Source organism: Mytilus trossulus, chromosome 3, assembly GCF_036588685.1.
Source record: "Mytilus trossulus isolate FHL-02 chromosome 3, PNRI_Mtr1.1.1.hap1, whole genome shotgun sequence".
NCBI lineage: Eukaryota > Metazoa > Mollusca > Bivalvia > Mytilida > Mytilidae > Mytilus > Mytilus trossulus.
The window spans coordinates 1,875,198-1,900,713 of NC_086375.1; the positions used below are offsets into that span (position 1 = coordinate 1,875,198).

Genomic DNA, 25,516 nt, shown 5'->3' on the forward strand with positions numbered 1-25,516 from the left:
AAAACTGGTTACCGGATTCAGAAATAACCCTTTGTCTGTATGACAAACAAAAACACAAGGACCAGTACAAATGTCAAACAAAATATGTTGAAGTTTCTCATATTATTTCCTGTAATCTATGGTGTATCATTTGGACAGAAAGGTTATATTGAAAGACCAAAATCAATGTCTGATTGTTAGACAAATAGCTCAATTGATAGACTCTTTAACCTCCAGCTTATTCTTCACTTTACCTTAAAATTAGAAAAAAACTGCAAAAACATAACCACCTACGTATGATATGGATAGTCAACCTTCGTATGGATAGAAACAAGTGCCTGTGTGTACTAGTTCGAGATCACTCTGACGTCTGACGGCTGTTTTTCCCCCACTGCCCCAGCTTGTCTGACAAATAAGCCGTCGTACGTCAGAGTAATCTGGGACTGTCAACGTATATTTGTTCCACCTAACAGAAGTTCCAGTGGAAACTTTATTATAAACAATGTCATAATACCTGTACCTGTTGGAACAAATATTCTATACTATTTATTCCGTTAGGAACATCTACTGTAATATTTATTCCTGTGGAAATAATATTCCAGAATAGTTTTTCCATTTGGAACTTATATTATGAAGGAACTTCTATTCCGTGACAGTACTACACATGTATAACAACATAAGCAACATAACTATGATCTTGTTTTGTAACATCCATTGAGTTGATAGTTAAAGAATCCTGGGCCATTCGTCTTAAATAATATTTACTCCCGTTCACGTTGCACGCGCCAGGTCCATAACTTTTGCATGAATGCATCCCTCAAGTCCACATCCTGCCTATTTCTGGTTCTGTTCCTTAAAGGTTTTGTGTTAAACAGGTTCTTAAATATGTTAACGGTTGTGTATTGCTATAAGTTTTTTATCTTAACAGAGGGGGGATAGGAACTTTATCAGGATTTTGGGATTGACCCTTTCGAGATCCGGGAATTCTTTTTTCAAATTTTGGGACCTCAGGATTTCGTGTTTTTTAAGCCTGGGATTTTGGGATTTCGTGTTTTTAAGCTCGAGATTTCGGGATCAGGACCCCTCCTACCCTCCCTCTATACTATTAAATGTTAAGACCTCATTTTGTGTGTTGCCTCTCTTCCTTCGACAATAAATCAATCATCATTGACATTCTTTTAGACAATAAAACATCGACTGATTTTTACGTTAATTTTTTTTCTATATATGATGGAAGCGGTAATTATTTGAGACTTCTGATAAATCACAATAAGGATATTTAGACGATATAATTATTTGAGACTTCTGACGAATCACAATAAGGATATTTGATGATTTAATTATTTGAGACTTCTGACAAATCACATATAAAGGATATTTTGAAAATATAATTATTTAAGACTTCTGACAAATCACATAAGGATATTTTGACGAATCAGTTTGATTTTTAACCAATTAGACGCTAACAGTAGCTGAAAATGACTGGTTGACACTGGAAGTTTAAGGGCATTATGCTACCCTCTTTCATATATGTGTGTTCACAACAAATTAATAGAAAATAAAAAAAATAACGGATTTCAAAGAAAAAAAAAGTGTGAGGGCTAAAATATACCATGTTCCTTTGACTCTTGATACCTTTCCTAAAATTTTCCAGTCATAAAAAATATTTTACAAAAATTAACCAGTTTACATACTTTATAACCAAGCTCTTAATGCATGTGATTTTTCGTTTAGTTCTAATTATTTTGTATTTACATGTAAGTAACAATCTAATTAGTAACGTACATATTTCATAGTTTTCTTATATAAATTATTTTTTATCAATTATTTTGACGAAATGAATAGTGTTATAACTATCAAAGACTAAGTTATTCATCTCTAAGGCCTTAGACTACTACATGTATTACTGGTACAGAAATCTCAGCTAGGACTTGTAAAGAAAGGCAGACAAATGGCTATCAAACTCGTCACAAGCTGTAAAATTATAATTATGTTTCATTTTTTCAATTTAAATCTTCAATTGTTTATACTCATACTGAATAAATCACAATTTGTAATAATCAAAGCTTCTAATTAGAAACTGACAAACAAACATTTTTCATTTAAAAAATTCCATGAAAATATAAATATTATGATATAAACATGTACATCTAAACAAGATCTAACAATTCAATCATTATTCTGGCATGTCTGGTGTGTCCCATCTTGTTGCTCATCACAAAATTTATGAATACTTTTTGTTCTGTGTTTTTTTGTATGTACTGCATTCTGGTAGATCACTGGTACATGCAGTAAAATTTACCAGCTTACTGATTTTTATTTTTTTTTCAGTTTCAGAAAAATGTCCTGGTCTTTACTGTGGAAGAACACTACAGAATGGAACACTCAGTAATTGTGGGGTATTTATAGTTTTTATAATTACTTTGAGTTTATATGATTCATTGGTAGTTTAAATTGATGATGATGAAGATGGATGGCTATTTACAATGTAATGTCCAACTGCAAACTAAATGCATATTCATGATATTCAAGACAAGAACATGTTAATGCTATATGAATTATAGCACTATGCAGCATACATGATAAATAAGTGAAAAATGGCTGCATGATATATAAACAACTACACCTATTAACACATACAACAAAGATTACGTATTCATCAAAGATACATGTATCACAATATAGTCTTCAGAAATTTTTGTGTAAACATTTTTCTATTTATCTAATTTTTGACAGGCTTGTGTGAGAGGCTACCAGCCTGATGATAGTTCTGAAAATTCTATATGTAAGAGATGTGAAGAAGAACCATCTTTTTATGACTGGCTTTTTCTGGGATTCATGGCCTTGTTGTCTTTATTACTTCATTGGTTCTTCATAGATTTTACAAATAGAAGAAAAAAGTAAGTACATTAAGTCTTTCAAAGTTCATGTAAAACATCTAAAAACTTTATTTGTAGTACAGAAAAACCTTTAACTGATTTTACAAAACAATGGAAATTAATCATTCCAAAATTCTAAAATATGACAAAAAATCAAGAAAATTGGTACTCATTTCTTTTATGATGAAAATATGTACAATATGACTTTTAAATGTAATTCAACTAACTAAGACATTATTCTTGTTGGTTTTGAGTGAATTAAGAAAATATGTACTTTCTGCCAAATGTGATAGGAGAATAATTTTTTTTATTTATTTTTTACAGCAATTTAATCATCCTTCATGTATCAGCATTTATTGAAAGTGTTTTGTCTGGTATCGTTACAATATTATTGGTGGATCCGATTGGTACATTTAACATACGATCGTGTAAGGTCAAACAACTCTCAGATTGGTATTCCATGTTGTACAACCCAAGTCCAAACTACACAACAACTCTACACTGTACACAAGAAATTGTGTATCCGCTGTAAGTATATTATTTGTATTTTGTACAACTCTGGTCCTAACCACACAACTCATCACTCTATAGGAAATTAAGCTAATAGACGTGGCATGAGTGGCAATGAGATAACACTCCAATCCATCCAAGTCACATTTTGTAAAAAGTAAACCATTTCAGATCAAAGTACACCATTCAACACAGAGCCTTCGCTCAACTCTAACAGTAAGCTATAAAGGGCTCCAAAAATGACAAGTGAAATACCTTTCAAATAAGAAAACCAACAGTCTACTCTATATAAAAAAACAAGAAATGATAAACATTTATGAACCATATCAACAAACAACAATCACTAAACATCAGGCTCCTTACTTCATACTGTACAAAATAGGAATTTTATATTTTAAATGCTGTCGCATGCATGCAATAGGCACTCATATTAGTTATGCTTTTGTTTATGCATTCCTCATTTCAGTTTCTAGATGAACGTACATGAAAGGACTAAATATAAAAACACACACTACCAAATAATCCATGTTTTCCTAAGAAATTGTAGTACCTAATCCAGGCCAATAGAGGATTCTGATATAAACTTACCCATACCTACCATACAGCCAGCCCAAAAGTCTTTTTATTAAATTTTAGCTGCAAAACTTTAAAACTGATTACAAAAAAATGTTATTACCAATTGACCCATATTTCTTGAATTTTAATGTAAACAAATGCAAGGGTTTAAATTTCTTTTTCAGATACACGATATGTATGATATACTATGCCTTTTCTTTGCTGTTTATGATGTTGTTTAGACCATTAATATCATACAGATGTGTAGATACTAAAGGAACCAAATCCATTTATGCTGCTTTGTATTTCCATCCAATATTAATTGTCCTGCAGGCCATGTTTGGTGGACTATTGTGTAAGTTAGGTTTATTTATAAAATGGTGTGCTTGAAATGCTTGGAAAATATACTCAGTAACCATAGACAAGCACAGATCATATTTATGAAAAGGCATACTTTTTTCCAAATTAAAATACCAAAGTAATGAAAGAGGAAACTTATGTGCTACGTTTCCAGTTGCAGTAGTGGTAAGTAAAAAAGTAGTGATCTTACTCACGGTCATAAAACTTTCGAGCATGATTTTTGTACTCAGACTCGAAAATCAACCAATCAAATAGCTGGATTTCATGTTTCGAGCATGATTTTTGTGCTCTGAGCACTGAGCAAAGTTTTATGCCTTTAAGGCCTTATCTCAACTATCACCTTGGTAAAAGAAAGTTAGTTTGAACATTAATGAGGGTTTGGATGGGGTTAAATGATTAAAGAATAATGCCCTTAAAAAATGAAGATTAGAGAATAATGAGCCAAAAAAATAGAAGATTAGAGAATAAAAGGGTTAATTTTTGGAAGATTAGAGAAAAAAGGGGTTATTTTTTTAAAGATTAGAGAAAAATGAGGTGAAAATTAAATGTTTACAGAATAACAGACCCCCCATCCATACCCTCATTAATTTTCACACAAATAGGGTCAGTTGCCCCACATTTATGAAAAGAACTTAAGATTGAATTGGTTTGGCTATATCAGATATTTACATTGATTTTATTGATTTTATACTGTACTATATTTTATATTTTCAGATTATGCCTTTCTATACATAATGTTGGTAATATCACTGGTTACAAGTCTATATTTTATATTTTCAGATTATGCCTTTCCATACATAATGTTGGTTATATCACTGGTTACAAGTGCAGCTCATTTAGCAAGTACTAATGTACTGGTAAGTCTTGATTTTCATAAAAATGTCAAGTTTTACAAGTGGATCTCATTGGGGTCTCAGCGTAACGCGGGTAGGCCAATTTTTTTGTAAGCCTGACACGTGAAAGTCAGATTATTGTGTCGTGAAAACGGGAAATGAGGTCTTGCGGGACCCTGGAAATGACAAAAAAATGAAAATTGCTTAGTTACATAGTGTAAACAGTATAAGGGAATCTGACAAAACGGTAAGCAAGATCCGGGATCGGAACCCCCCAATGAGACCCTCTTACAACATACAATAAATATATGTAGAGTTAATACAATATTTCTCCACTCAAGACAGTCTTGCATTTTAAATATTTAGAATTAAACTGTTGAAAAATATCAAATTTGGTGGTAGATTTAGCTTTTTCTTTAATGATTTTATAGATGAAATGCAGGCAAACTTAATACTTCTTTTCCAAAATTCTTCAAACAGATGTATTCTTTCTATTAAATATCATCAGACATGGTCAAGGTTGTATTATTTGTGACATCATAACAGGAAATTAAAAGGAAAGCAAGAAAATTTGATGTCACAATTGAATTTGACTTATGATAAATTGAGATCAAATTAAGCAAGCCACAGGGTTGATTAAATGATATTTATTAACAGGTCAGGAAAAGCATTTATCTGGTAAGAAATAGAGACAAGAGTTACATTACAGTGACTTGACTTTTAGTATTGCTCTCCACCAATTGCAACTTATTCAAAATTCTGACCAAATTGAATTTCTTTTATAAAATCAAATTGATCAACTGGTCAGAAATTTGAACTAACTGCTGCAGAATACAATAAAACATACTTACAATCCTATAAGACTTTAACTCCACTACAGTATTTCCAAGCTTAGTTTGGACATTTTTATAGCAATTCAAAATAATAACAGTTCCTTCAGCATGGAAATGACTATAATATACCTATAAAAACTGATAGACTTATATTGTCACAACATCATTAAAGTGGAGTTAAAGTCTTATAGGATTGTAAGTAATATTTATTTTATCACCTTGCACTTTCACATTTTGGCTGAACAATTTGTTTAATATTCTGACCAGTTGAACTATTTGGTTTAATAAAACAAATTGCAATTTAGTCAAAATTTTGAAAGAGTTGCAATTGGTTCAGAGAAACACTAACAGTCAAGTCACTGAAATTGGGCTGTTAGTTTTTTTCGTTTGAATTGTTTTACATTTGCGATTTCTGGGTCTTTTGTAGCTGACTATGCAGTAAAGGTTTTGCTCATAGTTGCAGGCCATACAATGACCCATATCTGTTAATGTCTGTCTCATTTGGTCTCTTTTGTCTTATTTGCAATCATACCACATCTTCTTTTTATATGACGGCAAACATTTTTTTTTGGTTCGTATAATGCTATGATGTTGTTATCAGTGTCATGCTCTGTGTCCTTTTAATCCATGTCAAAGACATTTGGTTTCCAGACAATCATATTTGTAAAATTTTCAAAGAAGGTTCAATACAACGAAAGGAAGATTGGGATTGATTTTGGGGGTTATGGTACCAACAATTAAAGAATTAAAGTCCAAAAAGATTTTTAAGATCTTTGACCACATTTATTTTGTGTCAGAAACCTAATTGTTATCAAAGGTACCAGGAAATTAATTTAATACGCCAGACACACGTTTCGTCTCCATAAGACTCATTAGTGACGCTCAGATCAAAATAGTTGTAAAGCCAAACAAGCTCAAAGTTGAAGAGTATTGAGGACCCATAATTCCAAAAAGGAGGGTCAAATACAGCTAAGGTTATCTTATTCCTGGGATAAGAAAATCTTTGTTTTTTTTTTCTTAAAAAAAATCAAATTTTTGTAACAGGAAATTTACATAAATTACCACATAATTGATATTCATGTCAACACCTAAATTATGTCAAAATTTGATCAAAATCCAAATTAAGACAGTATCAAGCTTGAATATTCTGTCCAAACTAATACCCCAACTGTTCAGGAAACTACCTCTGAGGTCGTATCAGGCTGTGCTCAGTGATGCATTTTATATATATTTTCTTATTTTTATTGCATGATTGTTTGTCACTGCTTTCACAAAATGTTACGAAAATAAGATTTTTTTACCAGGAAATGAAGAGTACATGTACATGCATTCAAATTTGAGCAAAAATAAAGAAGTATAATAGTTGTAAAACATGTATGCATCTCATTTATGTAAATTATTTTTTTGTTTATTACAGGAGGTGAAACAATTGTTTAAAAATAACTTCTGTGATGCAAGGAACTTAATCATTCTTGTTGGTCATTGGATACTTCATGCATATGCCATCATCTCCATGACGCAGCTGACCAATCTTACATTCCATCTCTCACTTCTAGCTACTGTTCCCCTGCCTGTGTTCTTCTATATATGTACAGTAAAATTCACAGATCCAGATTATGTGGAAAGAGTATCACATGTAGACATTTCAACCAATCGGTATTCAGCTGAAGCAAGGGGGACAAATCTTCAGTTTTGGAATACTTGATGAGGCTGTGTAGTGTGAAAACTATTACTGGAAATCAAATTACTTGATTTGTTCCATTTTATGAAGTGGTAGATATTTTTTACAACTAATACTGGTTTTAAGACTTTAAACTGGTTTAAGAAGCCAAGATTATCTTGCAGAGATATGGCAGCCATTGTCATATTTACCAAAGCTTTTATTTATGATACCTTAATTTTAACTGTTTCATAATTTGTGATAAATGTGGATGAATGTGAACTAATGTTGTTCTTTATTGTTTAATTATGTTCTATGATTGATGTAAAGTATGCTACTTTTTTTACTTTTAAAAAGTTAAACACTGTGATTTTTTTTTAATTTCAATTGGAAACATCAATAATGTATATTTATTCATGACACAAACTCTACACAAAGAAAAGAGTGGAACTTTTATTTCTATATATCATCCATAATTTTCAGTGACATCATCAACCTGTTGAATTTTAAAAATTATAGTCTTATTTTTATTGTTGACATGTATAAAGAAAAAAATAAACCACCTTTTCATTGCAACAGTCATACATTGTATGTCCCATTTGTTGAAGGGGTCTCACTGGGGAGTTCTGATCCCAGATCCCGCTTACTGTTTTGTCAGATTCCTGCATCCCACTTATACTTTGTACGTAAGCAATTCTCATGTTTTGGTAATTTCCTGTGTCCCGTAGCCTTCATTTCCTGTTTTCACAGCACAATAATTTGACTTCCACACATCAGGTTTACAAAAAAATCGGCAATCCTGTGTCATGCTTAGACCCCAATGAGAACCAGATTGAAGTCTCTATGCCTCTACTTTGACTTGTAAATTACATTAACAAATATTACTTATTTCAATGGATGTCACTTATGGAGAAGAAACTTCTTACCCTTCCACAGCAACTGGTTTTTATTTTGGGTTCATGAGCTGATTTATTAGTTTTCTGTGCAGTATTTTGTGGACTTCTTTTTCTTCTTTTTGATTTCATCTAATATATTCCTTGTTCCAAAAGACAAGGTATACTAGATTACATCAAGACAAGATATAAGAGGATGTGGTATTAGTGCCAATGAAACAACTCTCAGTCCAAGTCACAAACTGTAAAAGTACACCATCATAGGTCAAGGTACAGCCTTCAACACTGAGATCTGTCTGTTTGTAACATATTTTTTAGATAACTAAAAGTCAAAGGTTCTTGATGGCACCAAGTTTCATCTGGTTATACTGTGACATGTTTTTAGGACAGTTGAAGCAGAAGCTCACCATATACATCCTGTTTTGACTTTTTTCTCGCCCTGTGACTGTTGTTACATTTTGTGAGACATAGGTATAACTATTTGGTGAGGGCAGTGTAAACTATTTGTCTAAAGCTGTATATTTCAGAAGGATGAAGACCTGGATGTAACAAAGTTTCCATTTGTTCAATGTTCTCAACCTCATTTTCATTGTTCAGCCATTGCATGAAAAAAAAACATTTTTTTTGTTTTTGTTATATCAATTTATCACTTAATATGAGTAATAGGATAACCATATTTGGTGTATGGAATGTAATTGGTATATGTCAGTCTGGTAGGTTTCATTTGACTGTAACATCATTTTCAGGGTTCATTGATCAATGTTAAGTTTTTGTGGTGAGTTTGGGTTTTCAAGTACATGTTCTACGTTCTATAAGCAACAGGTAAACTATATTTGGTGTATGGAATAGTTCAAAGTGTATATGTCTGTCTGGCAGGTATTATCTGACCTTGACCCAATTTTGATGATTAATTGGTCAATATTAATTCTTGTTTGTTTTGCTCAGTTTTCGATTATCAATAGAAATCTATCAATTGTATTTTGTGTTTGCACGAATTGAAAAATGTATGTTTGTCTGACAGCAATTATCTGACCTGAGTTATGTGATGTATTTAGATAAACCTTTATTTTAAGACTTTCAACTTAAAGTCAATGGTCGGTAAAGCAGGCAAGACATTTTACTGTGTGCAATCTTGTTGATAGGCTGCTTGCTCCTTCTAACTTTTATGCCCCATTGCTCTGTGAAGGGTCAATAAGTGTTACACTGGACCTACAAACTTTCTATCAGTCCCATTTTCATTTCCATGCACACTTTAATTTAAGTTTTCCTAATCCAATTTTATGAAACTCGTTTACAATGTTAAGAGCATATACAATACAGTTTTGATTGAACAGGGATTTTTTTAGAAAGTTTGCATGTACAAGCTTTTTTTTCATCTAGAAAATTCAAATATGTAATAAAAAATATACCTTCATTTGCTACTTTGAGGGATAAATAAGAGTTTGAATTTTTTACATTTTCCTGAAATTTGAGTTTCTTGGAAATTTGTATCCTTTGGAAAGAAATACCGAACTGTTTCATTTAAAAGAAAAAGTGTGTGATTTTTTTACAAATATTTCAAATATCTTCTTTACAAAAGTGGTCTTTGGATTTGTATAACAATTCTTTGATAATTATTCATTTTAATCACATTTTCAAGGGTTCTGGGAATTCTATGTTTGGAATTATTCAAAACTGCAATAAATTTCATTTTGAAACAAGAACAAAAAAGGTTTGTTCCTGTGATCATATTAACCTTATCATTTAACTGTACCAGATTTGACTTTCAGCAATTAATGTCTCTTCATTTATAGAAATAGAAAGTAATGTATAGCTAAATCTGGACAAGGAATCAGAGCTTTGTGTGTCAGAGGGAGATACATTTCTCAATTTGAGTGATTAACAGTAAATTTCAAACAAATGATATCCCTATTTTGCTGCTGAGCTGGTAATACACCATAGGGGACTTAAAATCCACCAACAGAAGTATCCACATAGTGATAGTTATAACATCAGCAATATCAGTTTCACTGAGTTTAAATTGACAAAAATATCACTGTAATAAATACATTTGACTAATAGAAGGAGATTGTACCATATCTTATATATAAATGTATTCTTATTTTGTTGAGAAAAACTGAAATATTAAAATACAAATTCAATTTTCTCAAACTTATAAATTTTGATAAAATTTTGAATACCGGTAACTTGAATTTTTCCTTCTGTTAAGAAAGTAAACAAAAGATGATTATCTCTCCATCGAAGTAGATAAAATCTGGAAAGGTTAATATCCAGAACAAGATAAATTTTAAACCTTAGGAAGACAGAAATTGATATAGTAGTATAAGACTATCCTGGAATTATGACAACACTGGAGATATTAGAAGAATTACAATCAAAGTATTTCATTCATCCTGAAACTTTTGACTTTTTCAAAAAACGTACAGAACATGGATTCACCAAGGCTTATTTTGATGTACCAATATCAGAGGCTAGGGAATCAAATTTGAGGTCAGCTAAATTATTTTCGGGTAGTGTTGATTTTGACGGTACAACAAGGGAATTAAACATTCCATCTAAAGATATTAAAGGTAAGTTAGCTAGATAAGTATGTGTAAAATAAACAATGTTATCTTCAAGACATTTAAAAAAAGGACACATCAGGAGGCCGTTATTCAGTGGTTGTTTGTTTATGTGTTACATATTTTTTTTTCGTTCATTTAAAAAAAAAATAAGGCCATTAGTTTTGAACTGTTTTTTAAAATAGTCATTTTGGAGCCTTTTATAGCTGACTATGTGGTATGGGCTTTGCTCATTGTTGAAGGCCATACGGTGACCTATAGTTGTTAATTTCTGTGTCATTTTGGTCTCTTGTGGAAAGTTGTCTCATTGGCAATCATACTACATCTTCTTTTTTATATCAACAATTTATGAATTTTAACAGTTTAAGTGCTCACAGTTGATAAATGTGATTTAAATACTGTAACTTCAGTCTGTAAGACACTAAAATATTTATAAATTATTGTCATATCCTTTAGGTTAAAACTGGACTTTAATTTAAATTGGCTCAAGGTTTGGTTGTATTTTGAAAATTTCTAGTTCAATTAAAAAAGAAACATTTTCTTTTGCTTTTTCTAGCAAAAACCTATGATAAATTTTTTTAAACCTATGATAAAAAAAAAATGTGACAGAATCTGTTGCATTTCATCTATTCAACCCTAAAAAAAATTAAGTTTTATGTTTCAAAGGTATTAAAATATAATATATATATATATTATATGATTTATTTATGCAAAGGCATGATCACTGAATAATATATATAGTAAGATCTGTGTCAAGTTTCTGTTATCTTTAATTTTTAAACTTATCTTATGTAACATCCATATCAGAAACACTGGTTTTACAATGCAGTTTGTTCTCAAATTTATTGACTTTGTTAATTGCAAACATAAAATCTCTCTCCTACAAATTAAACACTATAAAGGTAAGGATATTTCAGTAAAAAGTTCACTTTATAAAAAACATGTACTAACATATGTATTTCACTTAACTTGTACACATTATTGTTTAGGCACCAGCTGAAGACCGCCTCTTGAGTGGGAATTTTTTGCGACATTAGTGACCCATTGTAGCCTTGGGCTGTTTTTCTCTCTTGTTTGGGTGTTTGTGTTTTAGACACATTCCTTGTTTCAATTCTCAGTTCTAAACTTCAAGTTGATGTGATTACAAACTGATTTTTAAAGTTTTTTCTTACGATGTCCGATGATCACATCTTATAACAAATTGATTTAATAACAGATGGTATACCAGTGACTGTCTACAAGCCAGCTACCTGTAGAAATGACCCATCTATATTTGTGTATTTCCATGGAGGAGGCAATTGTGTTGGATCCAGAGCTGGTGTGGATACAGTCTGTAAAATCTTGTCAAGGTATAAATTTAATTACCAGTACAGCTTGTCTCTGCAAACATTTTTGTTTAGAAATGCATAGTTTTTCTAATCGATATTTGACTTGTACTTCTAATTTTTTTTGTGGGTAAAGGTGAACCATCAATTTAAGTATTCAGAAAAGTTTTTATAGGCATATTTTTTTTAGATTGTGAGATAAAGTATTCATGACTGTCAATACAATGTACCAAATTTTTATTTCATGAAAATTGCTAATCCACGTTTCTTTATTGAAAACTTTGATAATTTAAAACATGAAGAAGATGTGATTTGATTGCCAAATAGTCCAAATGACATGAATGTAACTATATAACCTTCAACAATGAGCAAAACCTTTACTGCATAGTCTTCAACAAAAAAGGTTAAAATGTGAAGAAAGAAAATCAAACAAGAAAATCATGTAAATTATTACAAGTCAATTAAAAAAAAAAAATATGATGGACAGCAACCAACAACAACAAATAAATTCCAGGGCTCCTGACTTAGGACTTGGGACAGACACATGAGTAGAAAAACATGGCAGGGTTAAACATATTAGTGAGCACTACCTGAGACAGTGTGATGTTAATTTAGCACAACTGAAAAAAATAAATACATACAAATCAGTTGGAAATGATAGCTTTGTGTTTAGGACAGTTTCTAACTTACATAGTCTTTCTTCAACTGACATTTTTTTACAATAATCTAAAATGCCATTTTGTCAACTTTTATCTTTCAGAGATTCTGGTTGTATTGTTGTCAATGTAGAGTATAGACTGGCACCAGAATTCAAATTTCCAAGTAACCATGAGGATGTTCTGTGTGTTGTTCGATGGGTTAAAGGTCATAAGGAGGAATTAGGTATTTTTTGTAACTGTGACAATTGGGAATTACATAAGGTTAGATATAGGGTTTAATGCTCAAAAGCAGGGTTGTTGTAACAGTAAGGGTAAAAGACAGGAAAATGAATGTTACTCTGAAATCACTTAAAAAATAAAGTAAAAAGATTGCAAGGAATATTAAAGGGATACAGTTATGAAGAAATTTACATAGGCTTGGAATGATTTATACAACTAATATAAAAACAAAAATAAAGGTGGTATGATTGCCAATGAGACAACTATCCACCAAAGTTCAAATGAAGTGTACACAATTACAGGCAACTGCATAGCATTTAACAAGGAGAAAACCCATATTGTATAGTTGACTTTAAACAGCCCTGACTTGGAAAACGTGAAACATTTCAAAAGATAAAACTACCATTCTATTAATAACAAACTGAAATTTAGGAATTCTTAAGTTCTCATGAGATCATGTTAAACATGTTAAACAGATAAATGCTGTTTTTTCAATTTCCAGTTAAAGTTTATTTTTCTCTAGCTGTGTAATAAAATTTCTTGTATAAATCTGTCACAGCAACTTTTTATTGTAACTGACCATATATTTTTAAGATTTATGTTATTTTTCAAATCATTGGCTATACCAACCTGTTTTAAACTTGTGAACTTTGATCTGTTTAAAGGTGGGTCATCAAGAAGTAGAATTGGAGTAGGTGGGGATAGTGCTGGTGGTAGATTGGCTGCTGTTGTGTGCCATGAAGAACAAGGTATAGATTATCAGGTCAGTCCAAAAAAAGTTGTCAGAATCATCAAACCATGGTTTAAGAATCAATTCTTGTAAGCTACAGTAATATGATGTCAAGGCCTTTTCATTATGTTGCGGTATAAAAATGTCCTTGTTCAGTATGATGTTTAGTGCATAAACGATGCGGTATGGGCTTTTTGTCGAGCCTTCGACTTTAGTTGCAAAAGCGAGACTAAGCGATCCTACTTTCCGTCGGCGTCGGCATCGTCGGCGGCGGCATCGTCGGCGGCGGCATCGTCGGCGGCGGCGTCCACAAATATTCACTCTGTGGTTAAAGTTTTTGAAATTTTAATAACTTTCTTAAACTATACTGGATTTCTACCAAACTTGGTCAGAAGCTTGTTTATGATCATAAGATAGTATCCAGAAGTAAATTTTGTAAAAATAAAATTCAATTTTTTCTGTATTTTACTTATAAATGGACTTAGTTTTTTCTGCGGGGAAACATTACATTCACTCTGAGGTTAAAGTTTTTAGAATTTTAATAACTTTGTTAAACTATCCTTGGTTTGTTCCAAACTTGGACAGAAACTTGTTTATGATCATAAGATAGTATCCAGAAGTAAATTTTGTAAACAAATAAATCCATTTTTTCTGTATTTTACTTTTAAATGGACTTAGTTTTTCTGCGGGAAACATAACATTCACTCTGTGGTAAAAGTTTTTAAAATTTTAATAACTTTCTTAAACTATCCTGGGTTTGTTCTAAACTTGGACAAAAGCTTATTTATGATCATTAGATAGTATCCAGAAGTAAATTTTGTAAAAAGACAACTCCATTTTTTCTGTATTTTACTTTTAAATGGACTTAGATTTTCTTCCAGTGAACATTACATACAGTCTGCAGTTAAAGTTTTCAAAACATTTATTAGATTCATTAATTATTCTAGATTTTTACCAAACTTGGACAGAAGCTTCTTACAATCATAAGATAGTATCAAGAGGAATATTTTTATTGATTTTTTTCCTCATTTTTGTTTAGCCTGTGATTTACAGCAAAAGTAGGCGAGACACTGGGTTCCGCGGAACCCTTACAAATTTTTCATTGTTGAAGGCTGTATGGTGACCTATAGTTGTTAATGTCTGTGTCATTTTGGTCTCTTGTGGACAGTTGTCTCATTGGCAATCATACCACATCTTCTTTTTTATATACACTGGATTTTGTAATTGACTGAGTCTGATGTGTAATTCTCAGCGTTACTGATCAAGAAACATTTACTTGCATCATTATTGTATTTTTTTAATAGACAACTTTCGAGTTCGATGCATTTCCATCAAAAACCTTGGTTTTAGTGAACATCATTCCTGCATTTAGATGGTGTTGTCACTTCCGTTCTAATGTTGAACAAGTGGTTGGAAAACTATAAAGCTATATGGCACATACATGTATTATTCTTCAAATTGAATTCTCATTATTGTCTTTTAGCACTGCGTTCATTAGGAAATTGTTATTAAGTACCTACAGAACAAATATTATTTCTAGTTTATCCTCTACAATGTCGATCACTAAGACCCTTAATCCCCTCTATATCTGGTAAATGACTTCATAAAGGCGCACATAATTGACAAGTTTTCTCCAGGACGGACAAACAAGAAAGTGGTCTATTGCATGAGGCAAAAGTACAAACCACACATTATCACACAAAAAACTGGAGGCTACAATTTTAAACATTTCTTTTTCAGATCCTGGTGTATCCAAGTGTTGACAGTACACACTCATCTCTAGCTCATCAAGAGTTCAGCAGAGGACCAGTACTTACTAAACAATTGATAGACTGGTATTTTAGATTCATTACACTCATAAGGGGGAAAAGATCAGAGTTAAGGTTAAGGGAGATAACTCTTTGTATTAGGAATTATAATAGGCAGTTAAATCAATGCATTTTTAACATCCATGTGTTATTTAAGAAGCTAACAGTATTTAATGAAAATGGTTGACTCAAGTACCAGGCATTATTATGAATCAGAAATCATAACTTTTTATTAAATTTGTTTTGATCCCTCCAAAATTCATCATCAATTTACTTCTTAACAAAAATATGAAAAAAAGAACTAATTGTTGCTTTTCATTATTTGACAAATAATTCATGGCAATGAAAGCCAAAACTGTATATGGACTGAAGCACTCAATGAGAACAATAACAACTCATATTTTTATATTTTTGGTTATATAAGACAAATATGTTGTGTTGTCAGTTTGTATTGATATCTTTAGTTACCTTAAATGTTTTTATGCCCCACCTATGAAAGTAGAGGGGCATAATGTTTTATGGTTTGTGCATCAGTCCGTTCGTTCGTCTGTCTGTCCTGCTTCAGGTTAAAGTTTTTAGTCAAGGTAGTTTTTGATGAAGTTGAAGTCCAATCAACTTGAAACTTAGTACACACATTCCCTATGATATGATTTTTCTAATTTTAATGCTAAATTAGAGTTTTGACCCCAATTTCATGGTCAACTAAACATAGAAAATGATAGTTTGAGTGGGTATCTGTTTAATATGAACGCATTCTTGTTTAGTATGTTATCTGATGTTAATTGTTGTTTATTTCTATATTTTCAGGTTTATTGGAAATTATTTTTTAAATGAATCTGACCAGGGGAGTTTGAGAGGGTCACCATTACAAAACGATACCAAGAGTTTTTCTAAGTTACCACCAGCTTTAGTTATTGTGGCTGATATTGATCCACTCAGAGATAATGCCATATGTACGTAAAATGTCTAAATAGGGAACATAATCTTGAAATGATTGTATTTGATTTTATTTTAGTGCCAGAAAGTTGTCTTGTAAACATTTTCCTCACATAGTAAATGTTGATTCTTAGATGTTCCTTCAGCTGATAAAAGTTTTGCAAAAATAAAGACATGCATTATAAATGTTTATAGCATTATTTATAGTCAGCATTTCTAAAAGTAAAGTAATTAATCTCATATTGAAAGTACTATATATACCATGGTTTTTACAAGTTAACATATTTAAACAAACGAATCCGAAGGATGAGTTTGTTTAAATATGTTGATGAGTAAGACACATGGTATATAAAATTTGTAATATAAATAAAATGATTGACAGCTTCAAGACCTTCAACTAATATTGGAAATTGATCACGTTACAGTTTTGTCCAATGAAATGGAAGCTCACGCAAGTCACTGTTGCGCCTCGTGTATGATCTTTTGTGTATTTCATGTAGTAGAACCCCTGAATTTGCAAAAAGGAAAGGAAATGTCAGATTTTCCCGATTTTTATTTAGTTTTGCGCCCCGTGTATGGTTGTTTGCGCAAGTAACTTCATAATGTCATCAGACTGAGGTAAACAAAAATATCGGATTCCAGCATCGGACAAGGATTAAATAATTATTCTAAAGGCGGTAAAAAAATTTTGTTTTTGTTTTCAAGTATCATACAAATTAATCATATTTTACATAATTTACATCTCATTGAAAAATGCATATTTATAAATTTCTAGTTTTCGTACATAGATATAGGAAGATGTGGTGTGAGTGCCAATGAGACAACTCTCCATCCAAATAACAATTTAAAAAGTAAACTGCTTTCTTCCGTTATTTTATTCATTCGATTATTAGATTATTTATTAAAACACAATTTTAACGATAAAACACTGTATTTAAACAGTAGCAGATCCAGGGAGCGTAGATAGTGTACGTTCCCCTAATTGATCTCATTGAAAAATGCATATTTATACATTTCTAGTTTTCGTACAAACTGCTTTCTTCCGTTATTTTATTAATTCGATTATTAGATTATTTGTTAAAACACAATTTTAATGATAAAACACTGTATTTAAACAGTAGCGGATCCAGGGAGCGTAGATAGTGTACTTTCCCCTAATTGATCGCCAAAAAAATCATGTTTTTTCATAGATATTTGTAGCCGATATTTATTCCTTTTTTTATAGGTACCCCCTTTTTTAAATAGAAATTAAATTGGATCTTCGCAAAGGAAATGATAGTTTCACATTTCATTTTTTTCACAACTTAAAGAAGAAACATTTAGTAATTGTTTCCAAAATTAGGGGAATTCGTAACAATCCTATATAGTTTGAAAAGGGTTTCTTAAGATTTGGGTACACATAATTTATTGTTTTTTGTTATGAAAGAAAACAAATGAAGATCTTGACCTTTTAGTACGTTTAACAGTTTCCTAAATATTTAAGACACAGATACATTTAAAACTGAAAAGGTGGAGCTTCAGCCATGGAATAACATGAACATGAATATGTTATACCATGGCTGAAGCTCCGCCTTTTTCCTTTGAATTCTAGTTGAGTTGCATATTTGATTAGCAAAGTATGGTATAACATTAATTTGCATATAATTTACCATGGTTTTCCCTCACCACACTTTTTAAGCAAATTATTTCATAAAAACATCAAAGGAAAAAATCCAATTTATGTTACAAAACAAATTATTGTATAGCAATATAATATTTCCAACAGAGAGTAACCAAAAGTAAGCGTGCAATAAATTCTAATATTGCACTAGTGCAATACATCTTCAAAATTCATGACGTCATCAACGACAAAATCTTAGTTTAAACCCATTTTTTACTTTCAAATATTATATTGCTATACAATAAAAGGGTTATTGCATGAATATTGGGGAATATTGTCCCTCGTAGAACATATATTGCACTCGCAAGCTCGTGCAATATAAAATTCTACTCGGGACAATATTCCCCAATATTCATGCAATAACCCTATAATATTAATGATTGCAATGATAAAATAACAAAAATTTCTGAATGTTCACTATTCCTATTATTAAAAATTTGTAAGTATTCAGCAAACATGTTCTGAGTAATATTGAAATGTGAAACTAAATTTCTTGTTTTTTTTATTGTTGTTTACTAAATTTGAAATTTTCTTATTGATTTAACAGTGTACCATGAGAAGATGAAATCCTGTGGTGCCAGCAGTGAAATGTTACTAGTCCAAGGTGTTGTCCATGCTTTTTTTACTATGCCAGGTGAGTCATTGTGGAAACAGTTTGCTTTGTTAATAACCTTAGAATATCATTAGTTTTCTGTTTTGGTTTGTTCATATTTTGTCATGATAGATAGATATAGGAAAATGTGGTGAGAGTGCCAATGAGACAACTTTCCATTCAAATAACAATTTTAAAAAAAAGTAAACCATTATAGGTCAATGTATGGTACGGCCTTCAGCAGTTTTCTGTTTTGGTTTGTTCATATTTTGTCATGATAGATAGATATAGGAAAATGTGGTGTGAGTGCCAATGAGACAACTTTCCATCCAAATAACAATTTAACAAAAAAGTAAACCATTATAGGTCAATGTATGGTACGGCCTTCAGCAGTTTTCTGTTTTGGTTTGTTCATATTTTGTCATGATAGATAGATATAGGAAAATGTGGTGTGAGTGCCAATGAGACAACTTTCCATCCAAATAACAATTTAACAAAAAAGTAAACCATTATAGGTCAATGTATGGTACGGCCTTCAGCAGTTTTCTGTTTTGGTTTGTTCATATTTTGTCATGATAGATAGATATAGGAAAATGTGGTGTGAGTGCCAATGAGACAACTTTCCATCCAAATAACAATTTAAAAAAAAAGTAAACCATTATAGGTCAATGTATGGTACGGCCTTCAACAGTTTTCTGTTTTGGTTTGTTCATATTTTGTCATGATAGATAGATATAGGAAAATGTGGTGTGAGTGCCAATGAGACAATTTTCCATCCAAATAACAATTTAAAAAAAAAGTAAACCATTATAGGTCAATGTATGGTACGGCCTTCAGCACAGAGCCTTGGCTCACACCGAACAACAAGCTATAAAGGGGGTCTTTTATACTGTGGATTCATTATTATTCGTTGAATACCAATTTTTTGTGGGTTGGTGAGTAAAGGTGAGTATAGGTGAAATTTTAATGTTCAACAAATTACAAATTGTCTATAGGCTTTGAATGTAGGGATTTACAAAACTACAAAATCAAATATCCACAAAAAATTGACCGAAGTTAAAGCTTGACCAAGGCAAGACAGAGAGACTTAGACATTTTCTCTCTCTAACTTGACCAAATATATGTTGGAAGGAATTGATGCAAGATTAGGTTTCCAGAAAATACAAGGGTTTTCCCTCAAATATAGTATAATACAAATTGAATTAGATCTTTCAAAATTATAGGATATTTAATGATTATCTCCCCTTGATGCCTATATAATGTTTTCTCCTTTCTTTTGCAGGCCATTTTAAGGAATGTTGTAAGAAACCAATAGACAGATGTATACAGTTCATTAAAGAGCATTCCTAATGGTGTCGACTGGATATTTAAAGTGAAAAATATAGCATTGATTTTATGGATTCACAGACATTTTGTTAAAAGTGCATACTTGCAAATTTGAAAATGTCATACAGTTTTGCTGATTTGCATGCATTTTGTTTGATACATATTTAGTTCATATTATTTATTCTTGATAAATAAAAACATTGATACCAATATATTAGCTGTTTGTGTAGCCCACTTCTTAAATGCAGTTTTAAACATAAGACAAATTATTCCTTTAAAAATCCAAATGCTTTGCAGAAAGTGAGTCTAAACATAGTTTCTTGACTGCAAAAAAAAGAGTATTTACAACACAATAAGACATCAATATAGGTAACAGCCAATGGCCACCAATAGGTGAGAAAATCCAACATCTTAAGGTGGGATAGCTGACCCTAGATAACATGTACTAGTTCAGTGAAAATTGACGTCATACTAAATTCCAAAACATATAACTGAAAAAAAAGTAAAAAACATACAAGACTCACAAAGGCCAGAGGCTCCTGACTTGTAACAGGATCAAAAATGTGGCGGGATTAACATGTCACAAATGGTATATGAATTTACCAAATCAGACATTGAGAATACTTTTAATCTACACAAGTTGATACAACAAATTTGCATATTCATATTTGTGAAAAAAGTTATATTATTAAAATTTTGTCTTACATGTAATGAAACTTGCATACAATATTTAACACAAACATAATTGATACACATAACTTTAAAATTATTGAATTGGTTCATTGGTTCATCTGCTATCATATTCAGCTGGAATCTTTTTAAGATATATTTAAAAAACTTCTGATAGATTATTTTTTTTATTTTAAAATGTTCAATTGCTTGACAGTTTTTATATGTATATAAATAAGAAGATGTGGTATGTCATTACATGTAGTACAATGAGGCAACTCTCCTTCCAAGTCACATTGTAAAAAAAGTTAAAAACAAGAATGTGTCCCAAGTATGCAAATGCCCTATCCGCCATATCATTTTCTATGTTCAGTGGACCGTGAAAATGGGATAAAATCACAAATTTGGCATTAAAATTAGAAAGATCATATCATAGGGAACATGTTTACTAAGTTTCAAGTTGATTGGACTTCAACTTCATCAAAATCTACCATGACCAAAAACTTTAACCTGAAACAGGACAGAAGAACGAACGGACGGATGAACAAACGAACGGATGGATGAATGGACGCACACACCAGAAAACGTATTGCCCATGAATACGCTATAATTATAGTAAGGCCTTCAACAGTAGCCTTGGCTCACACTGAACAGCAAGCTATAAAAAAGGCCCAAAATTACTAGAGTAAAACAATTTAAATAAGAAAACCAACAGTCTAATCTACATAAAAAACAAAAAACAAGAAACACCAATGAACCACACCAACAAACTATAATCATTTAAGAACAGGCTCCTTTTATTTAATAATTTCCTTCCACAACATACCTGTAAAATTACCACTCAGCCACCAAAGACCTGACAATAGGCAGATCCAGGGGCCTTTCTTTTTCAAATACTGTTAAATTTATTTAGTTTGACATACATTAGACTCATGTATAAGGTAATTTAGGAGTCAGATGTCATGGTTTTGGATCAAATCTACCAACTATAAATAGTCTACCATGTGGAGAATTTTGTTTAAGAACCTGATCAACACCAAAAAAAAACTCTGATATACCTAAGAAATAATAAAAGCTGAGGTTCTTGTCTTGTAAAATTTTGTTAGGTTAGGTAAGAAATTGTGTACTGTAAATTCAGAAATTATTGCAAAAAAATGCGACAGGGTGATAATCACAATAATTTAAACTTGTATTGCGAATTTTTTTTATATATTATAAACAGGATTTTTCTTTATTATACTGCAAAGTAAATTGCATTTTAGTTTCAAATAACAAAATTGCAATAATAAATGCACACAATAATTTCTGAATTCACAGTATTTAAAAGTGTAAAATGTTCTTTTATTTTAGAATACCTCTTGTATTAAAAATTTGACCTTAATAGGATATTAGACTGATGATCTATTGAAATGATACATTTACCCGTTGATAATTGAGGGTCTGGAGGGGGGGGGGGGGGGGTCTGTTATTCTGTAAACATTTAATTTTCACCCCTTTTTTCTCTAATCTTGAAAAATTTAACCCCTTTTTTCCAGAATCTTCATTTGCCCGTTATTCTTTAATCTTCATTTTTTAAGGGCATTATTCTTTATCCAAACCCTCATAATTGATAATTCTAAAGTTATGTGTAAAAGATAAATAATATGTATATGGATAAATAAGACGGTGGTTTTTTTTTTTAAGAACAGTGTTATTTTAATCATTATAGATATAAGTGAATAATCTATGTGAACTTCAGTAACCTATTTAGATAAAATATGTTACTTGATATTTTTTCATGTCACAAACAGTTTTAAATTACTCTTTCTGGATATTATTTTGTCAAATGTGGGGGGCGAAATATTCACCAACTGGCCTTATAAAACCTCAGAAAAAGTTCATAAAATCAATTGTTAGAAAATGATTCTGAAAAAAATATATGGACACTATAACTATAATAAAAAATCAAATCTGTGAAAATAAAACATTGATGGCCCACCTTTAAAGTAACTAATTTGCATGCAATTTCGTTGAAATAAAAGTATATTTATTTATTTATTTTACAAACATTATCATAATTTATACAAAAAAAATTATATAGAAGGACTCAAAGATCACTTAGTTATTTAAACTAACATCTTTGAAAATCTGTATATTAACTAGCACTGACAGTGACTTTCACTTTCACTTTGATGTGGGTTTTCCCCTATAAAAATAAAATGGAATAATCCACTTTGTATTTCAGCGGAAGTGAAAGAAACTCACCGGTAGCAAAATAAGATTATTTTGGTTCATTAATATGTTAAAGGTGTGATGTGACTACAAACAATAGACATGGCTGAAGCTTTAAATGATTTAAAAAAGAAATACAAAGTGCACGAAGAGACAGAAAGCTATTTTAAGCTAAGAACCGAAAATGGAAATAACAAGCCTTACTATGAAATGTCAAATTATGATGAAGCAAGGGTCCAAAAAGAAGAAATAGCAAAACAATTTGGAGGAGAAGTAGAATTCGAAGGAAGTGTAAAAGATTTTACTGTCCCATCACCATATGTCAAGGGTATGTTTATCTGGCTGAAGTCATTTATGCTAAGTAGATAGAAAAAAGGGGGGATTGTTTCCAGACAAATTAAAAGACCTCCCTAGCAGTGCTGCTGTCTTTGTTCTAGAATATATTTTGTAAATCACTTACATGTACCATTAGATATTGGCTCATAGAAGAAGATGGTACATCCATGTGAAGATTTTTAGAAAGAGGGCAACAGAGGCGGATTTAGGTGGGGACCCACGTCCCCCCCTTTTGAGAAAAAAGGTTGATTATATAGGGAATCACTGAAGCGTGACAGAAGCAGGCCCCCTCTTAGGGAACCAGCAGACCCCCACTTATGAAAATTTCTAGATCTGCCACTAGGCAAGTTAATAAAATTAGCAATACTTTATCTTCCAGTCCATGCATTAATATATATCCTTGAAAATTTTACTTAGTAAAGTGTAGAAGGTGACATACATTTTTTTGTACTCAATGGATGTGCACTTTAATAATGTGAAAATTAGACAATAATCATGATAATGAAACATAAACAAGTTAGAAGGATTGAATATGTAGATTATCTTAATATAACATTCCAACTTTGGGAATGGCAAAAATGAACAGTGGAATGTCTTTAATTATATACATGTACATGTACATGTACAAAAAATGTACATGCAGAAATGTATATGCACATGTTTGCCAAACTATTCATTCCATCTAAAATCTTAATCACATCTATTTCACGTCACTATTGTTATATGATTAAACAATGATGCATTTTGTCATTGGAAAGACTTTTTAAACTATTTATTTCGTGTTGTTGCAGTATTGTCACTTAGACCTCAGAGCTCTATTAAAATTCTGCCTAAAATTTAGTAATGGAATTATATAACAACAGTTCATGTATATAAACTCATCATAGATACCAGGACTAAATTAAGTATAAGCCAGATGCCCGTTTTGTTTACAAAAAACTCATCAGTGACGCTCGAATCCGAAAAAGTTAAAAAGGCCAAAGAAAGTACAAAGTTGAAGAGCATTGAGGACCAAAATTCCTAAAAGTTTTGCCAAATACAGTTAAGGTAACCTATGCCTGAGGTAGAAAAGCCTTAGTATTTCAAAAATTTCAAAAATTTGTAAACAGTAAATTTAAAAATATAATGACAATATATTAAATCTATATTTTGTGTAAACTGTTATGTTTTGGTATGGCAATATATATAGTTTTATACATCATGTACATACATGTACATTAAATGCATTGTACATATGCAACTATTGTTATGATATGCCTTTTCACAAGTAAAGTTGTAGAAACCATGATTTACAGGAACCCTGGTAAATTTCTTTCCTGCAATTGATAACAAATATTAAAGTAATATCTTTATTGAAATGATGATGTTGCAAACATTATAAAAACATGTTAAGATTTACATGTAAATTGTGATCTACACCCAAATTTAACTTTAGCCAATGAAGGGGTTATAGAGCAAATATTGAAAAGTTTTACTGTAATTTGAAGAGTTTGATGACTTTTCTTGTGATGTGACAGTTTTGATCACTTTAATCAACATTGATCTACCCAACCCTGTTTCCCCTCTCAAGCCAATATAATGCAGAAATAAGGCTGGTAAAGTATACATTTTGTGCAATTTCCTCTCCTAGACCAAGACCAAGTTCTCTCTATTTGAAGAAAAATTCAACACAGCGCAGGAAAAGTCAATAACATGTTGTGTCTACTGCAAAAGTTATCTTAGAGAGAATCTGTAATTTTGTAAATGGCTGATGGCTTGCTGTAGATTTTGACAGGAACTGGTTTTAGTTAATTGGTTGTCATTCTAGTCAGTGTGTATATTATTTATAATAAAGTTCTGCTAAGAAATAAGATTTTTAGTTAAGGAAATCATTGTACAGGAAATAAAAGTACATATTTACAAAATGTTTATACCGGTACATAGATATAAGAAGATTGGTATGAGTGTCAATGAACAACTCTCCATCCAAGTCACAATATGTA

At 31.2% G+C, this 25,516-nt stretch overlaps 4 protein-coding genes across 5 annotated transcripts in view; all 4 read left to right on the forward strand.

The window, feature by feature from the left end:
* The first annotated feature begins 12 nt into the window (after positions 1-12).
* Positions 13-8,185, forward strand: LOC134709972 (JNK1/MAPK8-associated membrane protein-like). 2 transcript variants are annotated; one of them, XM_063570101.1, is made up of 8 exons: positions 13-142; positions 2,311-2,378; positions 2,716-2,879; positions 3,183-3,386; positions 4,109-4,278; positions 5,064-5,140; positions 5,774-5,794; positions 7,367-8,185. In XM_063570101.1, the coding sequence occupies exons 1-8, from the start codon at positions 40-42 to the stop codon at positions 7,652-7,654; spliced, it is 1,095 nt and encodes a 364-aa protein (XP_063426171.1). In that variant the 5' UTR covers positions 13-39; the 3' UTR covers positions 7,655-8,185. The 2 variants fall into 2 exon arrangements, with proteins under 2 accessions (XP_063426171.1, XP_063426172.1); XM_063570102.1 differs by lacking the exon at positions 5,774-5,794.
* Positions 8,186-10,771: 2,586 nt separating this feature from the next.
* On the forward strand, positions 10,772-13,333 carry LOC134709975 (ethyl acetate hydrolase-like). Its single transcript, XM_063570105.1, has 3 exons — positions 10,772-11,072; positions 12,280-12,412; positions 13,149-13,333. Exons 1-3 carry the CDS (start codon positions 10,844-10,846, stop codon positions 13,324-13,326), a joined length of 540 nt encoding a protein of 179 aa, XP_063426175.1. The 5' UTR covers positions 10,772-10,843; the 3' UTR covers positions 13,327-13,333.
* Positions 13,334-13,864: 531 nt separating this feature from the next.
* LOC134709866 (carboxylic ester hydrolase LipN-like) lies at positions 13,865-20,474 on the forward strand. The gene is made up of 5 exons (XM_063569997.1): positions 13,865-14,029; positions 15,737-15,899; positions 16,569-16,757; positions 18,948-19,034; positions 20,275-20,474. The coding sequence occupies exons 1-5, from the start codon at positions 13,865-13,867 to the stop codon at positions 20,340-20,342; spliced, it is 672 nt and encodes a 223-aa protein (XP_063426067.1). The 3' UTR covers positions 20,343-20,474.
* Positions 20,475-23,204: 2,730 nt separating this feature from the next.
* Positions 23,205-25,516, forward strand: part of LOC134709974 (ethyl acetate hydrolase-like) — a 29,266-nt gene continuing 26,954 nt past the window's right edge. Inside the window, exon 1 of the mRNA XM_063570104.1 lies at positions 23,205-23,526. Coding sequence (XP_063426174.1) covers positions 23,301-23,526 — 226 coding nt within the window. The 5' untranslated portion in view covers positions 23,205-23,300. The remainder of the gene's footprint in view (positions 23,527-25,516) is intronic.